This window comes from Oryctolagus cuniculus, chromosome 9 (genome assembly GCF_964237555.1).
Source record: "Oryctolagus cuniculus chromosome 9, mOryCun1.1, whole genome shotgun sequence".
Taxonomy (NCBI): Eukaryota; Metazoa; Chordata; class Mammalia; order Lagomorpha; family Leporidae; genus Oryctolagus; species Oryctolagus cuniculus.
In genome coordinates this window covers 86,449,923-86,465,033 of record NC_091440.1, presented here as the reverse complement: position 1 = coordinate 86,465,033, position 15,111 = coordinate 86,449,923, and the positions used below count along the sequence as shown (strand labels likewise).

Below are 15,111 nucleotides of genomic sequence, written 5' to 3'. Positions count from 1 at the left end.
TCCAGGTCTGCACTGCCAGGAAGCTGGAACCAGGAGCAAAGCTAGGAGTTGAACCCAGGTACTCTGACATGGGACATGGGCATTGTAACTGTTAGGCAAAACACTCATCCTGACCTATTTTTTGTATTTGAAAGCTAGAGAGAGAGAGAGAGAGAGAGAGAGAGAGAGAGGAGATTGCCCATCCACTGGTTTGCTCCCTCAATGCTGGTAACATCCAGGGCAGAGCCAGATCAAAGGTAGGAGCTGGGAACTCAGTTTGAGTCCCACATGTAACTGGCAAGGGCCCAAGAACTTGAGCCAGTACTGCTGCCTCACAGTGTGTGAATTAGCAGGAAACAGAAATGAAGAGTGGAGCTGGAACTCCAGCCCAGGCACTCCAACAAAGGATGCAGGGTCCCAGATGCTAGTCTCACCACTGCACAAATGCCTACCCTAAACTTTCCCAATTAATAATTGAAAGTGATTTATTCAGATGCCATTTCTCTGAGATTGCTCCAGCGTCTTGGGTTTGTACATAGGCAAATCAAAGATCAACTCAGTGTAAGTAGTAAAATAAAACTTCAGCTTAACCAATCAGAAGCCACCAACTAAACTCTAACAAGAGACTACCAGACACTGCAAACTCATTTCTACCTAGGGACTTTCCACTTGAACCAATCAAATAGTCTCTTTGTCTTGTTTTCACAAACACCTTATAAAAATTTCTCCTCACATCCCCCTTGGTGGTACCCAATAGTGTGCCATCTGCTACTGATTCATAAATCATTGTCTGTTCAAATACTCTTTAAAATTTAATGTACCTGGGGCTGGTGTTGTGACACAGCAAATTAAGCCACCATCTGCAACACTGTCATCCCATGTGGGTACCAGTTTGAGTCCCAGTTGCTCCACTTCCCATCCAGCTCCCTGCTAATGTGACTGGAAAAGCAGTGGAAGATGACCCAAGTGCTTGGGCCCCTGCACCCTCGTGAGAGACCCAGAAGAAGCTCCTGGCTCCTGGCTTCTGCCTGGCCCAGCCCAAGCCATTGTGGCCATTTAGGGAGTGAACCAACAGATGAAGGATCTCTCTCTCTCTCTCTCTCTCTCTCTCTCCGCCCTGTGTGCATGTGTGCATGTGTGTGTGTGTGTGTCTATTTCTCTCTCTGTAACTCTGCCATTCAAATAAATAAAATCTAAAAAAAATTGATTGTGCTTAAGTTTCCCTTTTAATGCATTTACTAACCACTTCAATTTCATGATCTATAAATGAAATACCTCTCTGGGACTTTTTTGCCACTTTTTTCTTATTGATTTATAGATGCTCTTTACATATTACGACTATTAATCCTTTGTTGCTTGTGAATTGAAAATGTCTTTTCCCATCTTCTGGCAGTTTTTATTCTCCCCATAATTTCTTTTTTTTAAAAAAAAAGATTTGTTTTATTTATTTGAAAGACAGAGTTACAGAGAGAGGTAGAGACAGAGAGAGAAAGGTCTTCCATCTGCTGGTTCACTCCCCAAATGGCCATAATGGCTGGAGCTGTGCCAATCCAAAGCCAGGAGCCAGGAACTTCTTCCGGGTCTCCCACGCAGGTGCAGGGGTCCAAGGACTTGGGCCATCTTCCATTGATTTCCCAGGCCATAGCAGAGAGCTGGATTGGAAGAGGAGCAGCCGGGGCTAGAACCGGCACTCAGATGGGATGCTGGCACTTCAGGCCAGGGCTTTAACCTGCTGCGCCACAGCACCGGCTCCCCCATAATTTCTAACAACTGGCCCCATTTATACCCCTTAGAACATGTGTCTGCTTTTGTTTTTGTTTTTAATGAACAGCTTTATTTCCACAAGAAAATTCTTCAATATTTAAATAGGAAACCAAGGTTAAAAAAGATAATCACCATCCAAGACCTTTAACTAGTTATCTCAGGTGTCCTGACTCAAAATCCCAGAAGAATTCCTCTACCTTACATTACAATCAATCTTCTGTCCTCAAAATAGTTCCTTCTCTAAGTTAAATATTCCCCAATTCCTTCAGCTGCTCCAAACTCAAGGAATTTCAAGTTCTTGTCAGTCCTGGATGCTCTACTTTGTCAGTATTCTTCTGAAAAAAATGTAGAACTGAAAATAATAATCTATGAATTTACTTAATCTAGATAGGATATTTTCATAAACACTGTCATGGCTCAAATTCATTTTTTTTTCAAAAAAAATTTTTATTTATTTATCTGAAAGAGTTACAGAGAGAGGAAGAGAGACAGAGACGAATCTTCCATCTACTCATTCACCTTACAGGTGGCCATGATGGCCATGGCTGGGCTAGGCTGAAGCCAGGAGCCAGGAGCATCATCTGGGTCTCCATGTGGGTAGCAGGGTCTCAAGTATTTGGGCCATCTTCCATTGAGTTCTATTAGCAGAGAACTGGATCAGAGCTGGAGCAGCCAGGACCCAGGCTGGTGTCCAGATGAGATGCTGGCATTACAGGTGGTGGTGTTACCTGCTATACCACAGCACCAGACCCTCAAATTCACTATTTGGCAACCACACAACACTGTTGGTTAATACTGGATTTGCAGTTGACTGAACTCTTCCTTTCCAAAAAAGCTTTATGTTTTTAAAGCTATGTTTTTTAATTTTTTTAATTTATTTGAATGGCAGAAGGAAGAGAAAGAGAGATCTTCCATCTACTTGTTCACAACCCAAATGCTCTCAACAGCCAGGGCTGGGCCAGGCCAAAGCCAGGAGCCTGAAACTCAAACTGAGTCTCCCACATGGGTGAGAGGAGCCCAAGTATCTGAGCCATCACCTGCTGCCTCCCAGGATGTGCACTGGCAGGAAGCTAGAATTTAAAGCAGAACCGGTACTTGAACTCAGGCACTCTGATATGCAGTGTAGGCATCCCCAGTAGTGTCTTAACCATTGCCCCATATGCCTGCCCGTTTTTTTACAGACAGTTGTCAAGTGTCTTCTACCTGTGATTTTGAACCCTGTGACCCATCAGAATGCCAAAAACATGTTATAATCTATATAGTAGACTTCATTGGTTATTATTGTATGTATTACAACAGTGTAAATCCTAAGTGAAAGGAAGATACACTAAATATAATAGACACAGTGGATATCTACTACCTTTTACAGTTATACAAGTTATATATGCTTGGAAGGGGAGAGAGAGAGCAAGAAATTCCCAAGCATCTTCTAACCTGGAGCACAATGAGCTATACTTACTGTACAACATGGACACGCTGTACAACATGGACACACGTGGACACATTATACAACACACACACATGTGGATGCACTTACTGTACAACACACATGCGGACACACTGTACAACACAGACACATATGAACACTTACTGTACAACATGGACACACTGTACAACAGACAACACATGGACATAATTACTGTCAACATGGACACATGTGGACACACTGGACAACACAGACACACACTGTATAACATGGATACATGTGGACACACTATACAACACAGACACATGTGGACACACTGTACAACACGGACACACATGGACACAGTGTACATCATGGACACATGTGGACACATTGTTACAACATGGACACACATGTATAGACTACACAACATGAACACATGTAGACACACTGCACAACATGGATACACTGTATAGCATAGACACACTGTACAACACAGACACACGTGGACATACTTACTGTACAACATGGACACATGTAGACACACTGGACAACACAGACACATGTGGACCCACTGTGCAACATGGAAATATGTGGACACACTGTACAACACAGACACATGGACACAATGTACAGCACAGATACAGACATGTAGACACACTTACTGTACATCATGAACACACATGGACACACTGCACAACACACACGTGGACACACAGTGCAACATGGACAGAACTGGGCCACACTACAACATGGACACACATGGACACACTGTACAACATGGACACATGTGAACACATTATTACAACATGGACAGGTGGGCAGAGTACACAGCATGGATACACGTGGACACATTGTTACAACATGGACATACATGTTAGACTATATACAACATGGACACACTACAACATGGACACATGTGGCCACATGGTTACAACATGGACAGCTGGACAGAGTACACAACATGGACACAGGTGGACACATTGTTACAACATGAACACACATGTTAGACTACACAACATGGACACATGTGGACACACTGCACAGCATGGGCATACATGTTAGACTACACAGTGTGGACACATGTGGACACTTTATTACAACATGGACATACATGTTAGACCACACAACATGGACACACATTGACACATTGTTACAACATGGACACACATGTTAGACTACACAACATGGACACACTACAACATGGACACATGTGGACACATTGTTACAACACGGACAGGTGGACACAGTACACAGCATGGACACAGGTGGACACACTACAACATGGACACACAAGGACACATTGTTACAATATGGACACACATGTTAGACTACACAACATGGACACATTGTGCAACATGGACACACTGAGCTTCTCCAGCTCTGAGTTCTTGAGTAATTGAAGGGCTTTTCCAAACAAATTTTCACTTCACCAGATTTTTGCCTCACAGGCTGACTTCAGAAGCTGACACCCTGCCCCTGCCCCTGCCCCTGCCCCTGCCCCTGCCCCTGCCTGGAGGAAGATGCCACTGTGGGAAATGTGAAGTGTTCCCCTCTGCGAGTAACTTTGACCACAAAACCATGCATTATCACAGCAGGCCCAGTGCAGTATGTGAGGAAAGAGTAGGCCTGGCTCACGTCACCCCTCGCTGGGCCCATTTCCTCACTTGAGTGTCTCATTTCTCATCTTTGTGAACACAGGATCATTGCAAAGCATGCTCATGGTCACTGCTGCCCAGAGTTCATCTGTGGGCTGGACATGTGTGCACCACTGCCCAGCTTCACGCACTTGTCACTAACCAGGCAGAGGGTAGCCTGGCACTGCACTAATGTGTAGCCCAGGAAGCTACATTTTTTAAAAAATTTGCTTAGTTATTAGAGGTGGGGAATCCCTATCCTATTTTCCTCCCAAATGCCTGCAAAGGCCCAGGGCTGAGCCAGGGCCGAGTCAGGAGCCCAAACCTCAATCCAGGTCTCCTACATGGGTGGCAGGGACCCAACTACTTGAGAGCTATCACCTGCTACCTGTCAGGGTGCACATTAGCAGGAAGCTGGAATGTGGAGTTGAGGCAGGACTCAAACCCAGGCACTCTGACATGAGACATGGGTGTCTTAACTGCCTGAGCCAATACCTACCTGCAGCCCCCACCTCCACCCAGGGAAGCTAATTTGAAGTAGTAGAAACCCAGATTATTCACAGCACTGCCCTGGCCCCCAGAGGCATGAGCACCTACCCAAATGCAGCCATCTTTAGTTTTAATAGAACTATGTTCTATGTTATATTTAATATAACTATAGTATAACATGTAAGGCAAAGCAGTGGGTTTAGTGTGCACAGCACCATGTTTGTGCAAATCCTAGACCTGTGCAGAACAGGAAGGAAGCAAGCCAGAAAGCTCATGCAGTTGGTGACTCTGCCAACCTGTTCCTTAATAGCTGCATATGGCCTGGCATTTGCCTAGACCTGCATTGTTGGAGACAGTAGCTACTAGCTATGCATGGCCAGATAAAGTCAAATTTTAATTAATTTAAAATTTAATTTAATTAATTTTAATTAATCCAAAGGAAATAAAATTAAAACGGTCCAGTCACACCAGCCACATTTCAAGTGTTCAACAGCCATGATGAGTTTATTGACAAGGAAACTGAGAGATTAAGGGACCTGCCAATGGTGGCAGTATCAGAGGCAGAATTAGAACCCAGATCATCTGATGCCAATGTCAAAATGCCTTCCATTTCTTCCCCATCAACCATCTGTTACTGAAAAAAGTAAATGGGAGCCCAAAACAGAGGGTGCACTGGGGTTTTAACAACATTCACGATCTGAGCGCCCACAGGACACACCAGATTCCCAGCTCTCAGCAGCTTATGTGGGTGGTAGGAAGCAATTCAGCCAACTCAACTACATGTTTTAAGTTGAATTCCTTCTTATTTATTTATATTTATTTCTTTTTATTTGTTTATTTCAATGGCCGAGAGAAAGAGCAGAGGAAAAATCTCCCATCTGCTAGTTCACATCCCTAACATCTGCAACAGCTAGGGCTGGGCCAGGCTGAAGCCAGGAGCTGGGAACCAAGTCTGGGTTCTCCTACATGGGTGGCAGGAACCCAAGTACTTGAGACATCGCTGCTGTCTCCTGTGCAACATATGAGCAGGAAGCTGGAATTCCAAAGTGGAGCTGGGACTTGAACCAGGTGCTCTGATACGGGATGCAGGCTTCCCAGGTAGCGTCCTTAATGCTGTACCAAACACCCACCCCAGTTCAGCTACCTATCAAGGGCACCCTGCGTGTCACGCTTGGAGCTGCTGGCCAGAAGCTCGTGGCTTCCAAGCCACTGCATTGGGGGACTGGAAATGCCTAGTAGCAAGCTGAACTTACTTCTTATACTCACTGTAAACAATATTGTGTAATTGGTAGCTTCGCTCTGAATAAAAAGTAGGTATTCTCCAGCTTGGGTTTCTGTCATTTTCAAAATGACCATGGAAACAACTCCTCTGCAAAACAGGAAAGAGAACTTGTTGTTTTTGGGAAACATGTGAAACTAAAAACATAAAATTTCATACTGAGTCAGAGAGTGCTTCAGTGACTCCTACCTTCCCCGACTGTGACAGAGAGGGCTGCTCGGGGGGGAGGGGGGGTCACAGCTGCCGCATGAGTGGCTGGGACCCAGCCACTTGAGCCACCGCCTGCTGCCTCCCCAGCCAGGGTGCACATTAGCGGGAAACCGGAATAGGGAGCCAGGAATCGCTCACAGGCAGTTGGATCTGGGACATGGGCATCCCAAGTGGTGTCTTAACACCTGCTCATACGGAGACAACTTGGCTGTGGATTTGGTGACAGCCACTCTCATTAAAGTTTAAAGTACTCTCCAACAGGCTGCTGAGGGATGATGGATTTCACTTCATATTTGTTGAGCCTTTAGGTCCTTACTACTCAAAGTAAGCCTTAGCCTCAGCTGGGAGCTGACAAAGAGGCAGAATCCTAGGCCCCATCTAGACCCATCAGATCAAAGTCTACATTTGAACAACATCCCCAGGCAAACCAAATGCACATTATGTACATTATGTTCCCGAAGCCCTGCTGTAGGGCCCTGGGCAGCACAGCTCCAGAGTCCATGTGATTGCAGTCACACAGATGGAAAGATACTGGAGATACTGGGATCTGTATTTGATCTGATTCTGTGGGTTGGCTTCTCTGAAATCACAGGTCAGGTACACATTTCTATAATTCTCTACCGTCACTGAAGTGGTTGCTTTTCAGTTTATTTTCTTTTGTTTAAAGGCAGAATGACTGAGAGAGAGAAAGATAAAGAGAAATTTTCCATTCACCGGCTCACTCCCCAAATGCTTGCCACAGCCAGAGCTGGGCCAGGCCACAGCCAGGAACCAGAAACTCTCTCCAGGTCTCTGCTGTGAGTGGCAGAGACTCAAGGTTTTGAGCCATCACCTGCAGCCTCCCTGGGCATGTGATAGCAGGAAGCTGAGTCGGAAGCACAGATGAGTTCAACCTCAGGCATCCCAAGCAGTGTCTTCACCAGCTGCGCCACAATGCCCACCTCTGCACACGTGCTGATTCGAGGTTAACTGGCCCACGGGAGTGACCAATAAACTGAGCAAGAGGAACAAAAATAATCTTCCAAGGTGAAAAGAACCCTCCTTCACAACTTTGGGGTTTTTTGTTTTGTTTTGTTTTGGATAGATATCTGGTGAGAACTGCTGCAGCACAAAATTTTAATAAGAATACCAGAAATTTCTTGAAGCTAAAATTCATAATAGAAGAGTACTTTGGTGTAACCCCAAGATAAAAGTAACCGAAAAAACAGAACTGAGTAACAGGCTCTCAAAAGAGGAAAGGAAAATGAATGTGTTCCAAGATTTAGAACTAAACCTCTGCGTTATACCATCTGTCCCGAACGTTACTTGTTTGCTTGACCTTAGGGAACAAATGCAACTTTAATTGGCACAGGTCAGTCACAGATACGGTCCCTGTTGCCTCAGTCAAGGGCATGACACCCCTTTCCTGCCATCTGAGTATCACCCTGCTGCACTGCTCTGGCAGGTCTTTTACAGCGATGGCCACCAGGATATCCCTGAAATCTAAAAAGACAATCGGCCTTAGAATCAGTAAGTGGACATTTAAAAGGCTCCTGCCCTTGCCCTCTCTGTTTTTGGCAAGAGGAGAAGGACAGCAGGGGGCAGCAATCAGCAGAAGTTAGACAGCCGGCTGCCCATCAGGCCCAGATCTGGCCTAGAATCTTGTGGGCAATGAGACAGAGGCTCCCTGCAAAACAGCTCCATCTGACTGAAATATGTTGTAGGTATCACACAACACAGCCGTTCTCTTATGGTGGAGCAAGAGAGAGGTAGAGGTGAAAGCAAACGTTCTCTCCCAAGCATTCCTCAGGAAGACAGTTTCTTGCTACTTAATTAGAATAAAATAAAACATTCTTTCTCTCTGGAACATGTGATCCAGCTAAAAAAACAACACACTTTAACCATCCCAAGCATTCCTTTCACTATTTGTTTTACATGTTGCCAGCCATTCAATAGTGATCGTGTGCTCTCTTTCACCAATTAATAAACATTATTTTTAGAGAAGTTTTAGATTTACAGAAAAACTTAGTGGAAAGTACAAAGCGATCCCTCCACACCCTTCCCTACACACACACACACACACACACACACACACACACACAGCTACCCAGAGCATTAACATGTTGGGGAAGTGTAGTATATTGTTGCAATTGAGGGACCAATATTGACACATGATTATTAACTAAAGCCCACGGTTTCCATTCAGGGTCACTATTTAATGTTGCACATCTCGTGGGATTTGACATCCGTCCATGCCCTAATCACATTTGTAGTTTATTTCACTGGAGATGAGTGGTGGCAGACAAGGACATGAGCCTGAAAGGGAACTGCGAATGAACCCCGCGTTATGCAAGCAAACGCGCTGCTCCCCAGGCCATCCCCCCTCTCACCTGTTCTGTAAATCAAAGTGCGGCTGGCAATTCAGCGCGCTGTCTTTGAAGACCCAGAGACAGGAGATGTTCCCCGGCGTGCTGAGCAGCACTTGCAGCGTGATGGACGCAGCCACGTCTACTTCCACCGCGGCGGCTTCGTACACTGCGCCTGCGCTCTCCGGTCTCCGCGCACACCCGAGGTCTTCCGGGGATTCCGACACCTGTGGTGTGGACAGAGCAACACGAATTCACCACAGCTGCATGTCTAACTCATGCTCTTCTTCCCATGGGCCTTTATCGAATACAAGTGTGTGTTTACTGCACCTGACACTCAGGCTTCTTGTGAGAGCATATTGCTAGGTGAAAAACCTATTGATTACAATTCTCCAAAGAAAAGAAAAATAACTTTAGACTGCATTTCTAAAGTGGTGTGTGGACTCTTATGGGTTGAAACTGTGCCCACTCCTAAGAAAAATTGTTTGTTGAAGTACTAACCCTCAGGACCTCAGAATGTGACCTTATTTAGATACAGTCTTCTGTTTTGGGTTTTTTTTAAAACTTTGTTTATTTTATTTGAAAGGCAGAATGACAGAGAGAGAGAAATGTGGGGGGATAGAGCTCTTCCATCTGTTGGTTCACTCCCCAAGTGGCCTAAACAGCCCAAATCTGCTCTAGGTTGAAGCCAAGAGCCAGGAACTCCATCCTGGTCTCCCACATGGGTGGCAGCAGCTCAAGTACGTGGGTCATCTGCTGCCGCCTTCGCAGATGCATAAGTGCAAAGTTGGATCAGAAGCAGAGCAGCCAGGACCTGAACCAGCACTGAGATAAGATTCCAGAGTCTTAACCCACTGCACCACAATGCAGCTCCTGGAGACAGAGTCTTTGCAGAGGTAATCACGTCACAATGAGAACCCTAGGTGGGCCTTAATCCAGCATGACTGGCATCCTCCTCGGAGGAGCAGATTTGGAAACAGGCATGCATCCAGGCAGAACGACCTGTGCCCTTGACCATGGCCATCTACAAGCCAAGGAGAGGCTGGGTCAGAGTCTCACTCACAGAACTTGAAGGAACCATCCCTGCAAACTTCTTGATTTCATGCTTCAAGCCTCCAGAACTGGGAGACAATAAATTTCTGTTGTTTAAGTCACCAGGCTTTGCTTTGTCACTCCAGCCTTAGCAAACCAATATAAACCATAATAAAAAAATTCATACTACACTGGTAAAATGATGCATTTATGATCATTGGTATGAAGATAAGAATCTACACAGTGATGATAAATTGTTAAAGGGGACAAATGTTGGGGCAGGCATTTCTTGCAGAGGTTAAGACACCTCTTGCAATACCCACATCCCACATCAGAATGTCTGGGTTCTAGCCCCAGCTCCACTCCCAACTCCAGCCTCCTGCTAATGCACACCCTGGAACAATAGGTCATGGCTGAAGTGAATCCTTGTCACCCACCTGGGAAACCCAGATTGAGTTTCCAGCTCCTGGATTCAGTCTGGCCTAGCTACGGCAGGTGTTGGGGGTGGGGGGAGTGAACTAGTATATGGGAGAGCTTTCTCTGCCTATCTCTGTCTTTTTTGTTCTTTGTCTTTCTGTCTTTCAAATGCATTTTAAGTTAATTAATTAAAAATAAACCAACAAATTATCTGGATAGATGCTACCATAGGCTCACACACTCCTTGGAAGCTTGAATAGGTGAGATTCAGCAAGAGGCTGGACCCCTATCTCCTACACATACCCATATGTGCATAAGCGCACACAGGCACATGCACACACTCTTGCTAAAGAGTAGGTCAGTGCTTCTGCTACTGTTTTCTTTGTTCACCTATTCAGTGAATATCCTGTAAGTTGCTTAGGCAATACCTGACAAGTGCAAGATGGCCCATGTATTTGCACCCCTGCCACCCAAGTGCAAGACCCACATGTAGCTCCTGGCTCCTGGCTTTTGCCCGGCCCAGCAAGGGCTATTGTGGCCATTTGGGGAATGAACCAGTGAATGGAAGATCTCTCTCTCTCTCTCTCTCTCTCTCTGTAACTCTTTCAAATAAATAAATAAAACTTCAAAAATAAGTAAATCAACAAAAGTTTTTAAAAATTTAAGAACTAGAAGTTGAGGGACACAAAACTAAAAACATGGTAGAAAAATGGGGAAAAGAATTGAGTAAATAATTCACCAAAAGAATAGATATATATACAGAATGATTCTCAAACATATAAGAAAATATGCAAACTCACTTATAATTAGAGAATCATAGAGTAAGAAGCAGAGATGTCACTTCTAATTAGATTGGCCAGAATTGAAAAGAACGACAACACATTTTCACGGTGAGATGGAGGGAACAGTTACTGCCAGTCACTGCTGGGGAAATGCACAGTGGCGTGCCCCCCACACATCTGAGCCAGCAGCCCCAAAGCTAGGAATGCCTTCAACAATTGCTTGCAGCACTGTTGGCAACTGCAGAACACTGGGGACAACCTAAATTATCATATATCCAGGAGTGGCTGAACAAACTGTGGTAGCAGGGATGCACCAGGGAGTGAAGAACGCCGACAAATTCATGGGCTGATCAGCAATGCTTCCCCAGATACAGTGTTCAGTGATGAGAGCTAAGCGCAAAACATTTCCACCTTCAGGTATGTGACACTATGTAAAACAGAGAGGGATACAAGGACATATCTGCCCATTTGTACACAGGAAATATAGGGATAATATTAAAAAATAACTAAAGGGATTGGTTAACTATAGAAGGTCAAAGAGACAAGCACAGAAAATTGGTAGTAGGGATAAGGAAGGAGTGATACGTCTCTGAGCACGCTTCTTTTTAAAAAAAATATTTATTTCTTTGTTTTCAGTTTATTTGAAAGGGGAGGAGAGAAAGAAAGAGAAAGATTTCCCATCTACTAGTTCCCTCCCCAAAATGCCCTTATTGGTCAGGACTGGGCCAGGACGAAGTTAGGAGCCTGGAACGCAACCCGGGCCTTCCATGCGGTGCATGGGACCCAAGTTCTTTGAGCCATCCCCGCCCGTCTCCCAGGGTGCAGGAAACTGGTTTGGAAGCAGGGGATCAGGATTGAGAGGACACAACACCACTTCTGGGAAATCCTTGCCAAAAATGCACAATGTCTATTTCTTTACAAAAAAAAAAAAAAAGGTCAGACATGTACAGATATCTTAAAAAGGCTTTTTGGCACTTTTCAAAAATGTCAAGGTTATGAAAGACAAAGAAAGACTAGGGAGGCCAAAGGGACCTGAATGCAGGGTGAGGCCTGAGATGGGATTCGAGAACAGAAAAAGGTCATGAGTGGAAAGCAGGTGAAATGCCAGTGAGTTTGGTTCGTACTGTGCCAGGGTGGACCTCCTGGTTTTGAGCATTGTACACTATGGTTACATAAGATGTCAACATTAGAGGAGGCTGAATGATGGGTATATAGGAACTGTTTATTTTTAAAATTTCATGGTGTTTTTGTCCTTTTTTTTTTTAAAAAAAGACAACTGGGGCCAGTGCTATGGTAAAGCCATCACCTGCAGTGCCAGCATACCATATGGGCACTGGTTCGAGTCCCAGCTACTCCAGCTCTCTGCTATGGCCTGGGAAAGAAGTACAAAATGGCCCAAATCCTTGGGCTCCTGCACCCACATGGGCGACCTGGCAGAAGCTCCTGGCTCCTTGCTTCAAATCGGCGCAGCTCCGGCCATTGTGGCCAATTGGAGAGTGAACCATCGGTTGCAAGACTCTCTCTGCCTCTCTCTCTGCCTCTCCTTCTCTCTCTGTACAACTCTGACTTTCAAATAAATAAATAAATCTTTTTTTAAAAAAGGCAAATAAAAGGCTGTGCATACTTATAGTGTAGAATGTGATGCAATTCACACACACAGAGGACTCTAAGTTGAGCTAGTTAACATACGCCTCACCTCACATCCTCACCATTTTTTTGTGATAAAAACATTTGAAATCTACTCTCTTACCAACATGCATGCATATCATGTCTTAACTGTCATCACCAGAACTCCCTTCTCCTCTGCAAAGGGGACAACACCTCTCTTTTCACATGCACTATTTGCTCTGAAAATTTCAAACTCTTAAAATGAAAAAAGTTCAAGGGTAAAATCTGGATAGACAAACCTGAGGGCCTCCAAGTAGAGAGAAGAGCAAAGAAGAACTGCACGGAAAAACAAGTACAGAGGTGGCCTAGCCATTAGACTGCTGCCTATGGTGACCAGGTCCCATTTGGGAGCGCCCAGTTCAACCTCTGGCTGCAGCTCTTTATCGTTCCCGCTAACTCACACTCTGGGAAGCAACAGGGTGATGACTCAAGGACATCGATTCCTGCCACCCACCCAATGAGAGACGTGGATGGAGCTTTTGCCTACCAACTAGGGCCCAGTGCAGTCCTGCAGTGCAGGCATTTGAGAAGTGAATCAGCAGATGGGAGATCTGTCAGTCTGTCTGTCTGTCTTTATCTCTCTCTATCTCTGCATCTCAAAAACAAACAAACAAAAAACTGTACAGAGGTGGTGGGACATCAGGGAGAGCAAGGTTTGAACAGCCTTGAGTCACAGTGCACTGGAGCCTGGGGTGCCCTCCATGGCCAGGTGAGCTTCTTCAGTGCCCAGCTAGGCCAGGGTCCAAGGTACTGTGAAGCACTGGTGTTTAAAAGATAGAGATTGTGGCCTCTAAAATCTGTAATGTTAAAAAAATAGAGCTTTGGGTCTGGCATTATGTGCATTGAGTTAAGTCACTGCCTGCCATGCTGGCATCCCACATCAGAGTGCTGGGTTGAGTCCTGGCTGCTCCAGTTCCAATCCAGCTCCCTGCTAATGGCCTGGCAAAGCAGCAGAAGACGTCTCAGCAGCTTGGGTCCCTGCACCCATGTGAGACATCCAGATGGAGTTCCTGGCTTCTGGTTTCAGCCTAGGCCCTGCAGTTGTAGCCATCTGGGGAGGAGTGAACCAGCAGACAGTTCTCTGTGTGTGTGTGTGTGTGTGTGTTACTCTGCCTTTCAAATAAATAAATCTTTTTAATAAATGGAATTTTTATAATTTTAAATAATTTTTATAATAACAAAGAGGTTTAGTCCATTGGCCTTCTTAGAACAAGGATCTCAAACTCACAAGGATGGGACATGGCTCAAGTAATTGCTAACTCAGCTCTTACAGTTAGACAAACTGAACAGTCTAGTGAAACTACACAAGGTCTATGTTACACCAGTCAAATCTATCCTCTTGCTAATCTTTTTTATAGCAAAAAAAAATCAGATTTCAGAAACTTGCCTTCCTAAAAAGTGGGAGGTATGACATGGCAAATAAGCAAAATGAACTGGCTCGGGCTGGCCACCTGCCTGGGAGTGAGACACATTCGGGTACCTCCAGTGACTTGCAAGCACGTAAGAGACCCGGACTGAGTGCCAGACCTTTGGCATGACACAGGCCTGTCCATTGCAGGTGTTCAGGGAGTGAGTCAGTAGATGGAAGACCTCTGTCTGTCTCTGCCTGTCTGCCTTTCAAATACATAAAAATACATAAATAAAACTCTTGAAAAAATTTGAGAACATACCTAATATCTCTGATATTTTTGTGGAGTTTCCTGTTGGGGAGCAGGGGAGATCATATGTCATGAATTTACATGTTATATAAAAAAAGCAAAGTGACAAATGTGATTCATATGAATCTACAACTGGAAATGTCCATGGAGTTAGCTAATTTATATTTAGTTCTTTTTTGTATAGAGATGTCCAATATTATCATTTCTCTAACATTTAAGCTTCCTTCATTGGAGTAAATTTGCTAAACATTAATTAACATAGGGAGGTGGGGATAGCTGCATCAGATGAACAGCATAAAAGAATGGAGCAATGAAAACCAAGACTGGAACTTGAAGGAGTCAGAGCCACATGTTAGAGTCACTTGGATATCAGTCTAAGGGCCGAGAAGTCCCAGACAGTTCCAAGCCAGGCAAAGAAGGGTTGTAGCCGGCAGGCTGGTCTGGCA

General features: G+C 44.9%; 1 protein-coding gene across 2 annotated transcripts in view; it reads right to left on the bottom strand.

Moving 5' to 3' along the window:
• FLT3 (fms related receptor tyrosine kinase 3) overlaps positions 1 to 15,111 on the bottom strand; it is an 84,272-nt gene that overhangs the window by 49,292 nt on the left and 19,869 nt on the right. For both annotated transcript variants that reach the window (XM_051834117.2, XM_017337503.3), the window contains exons 3-4: positions 9,133 to 9,335; positions 6,528 to 6,643 (exon numbers count right to left, since the gene is read on the bottom strand). In XM_051834117.2, coding sequence (XP_051690077.1) covers positions 6,528 to 6,643; positions 9,133 to 9,335 — 319 coding nt within the window. The remainder of the gene's footprint in view (positions 1 to 6,527; positions 6,644 to 9,132; positions 9,336 to 15,111) is intronic.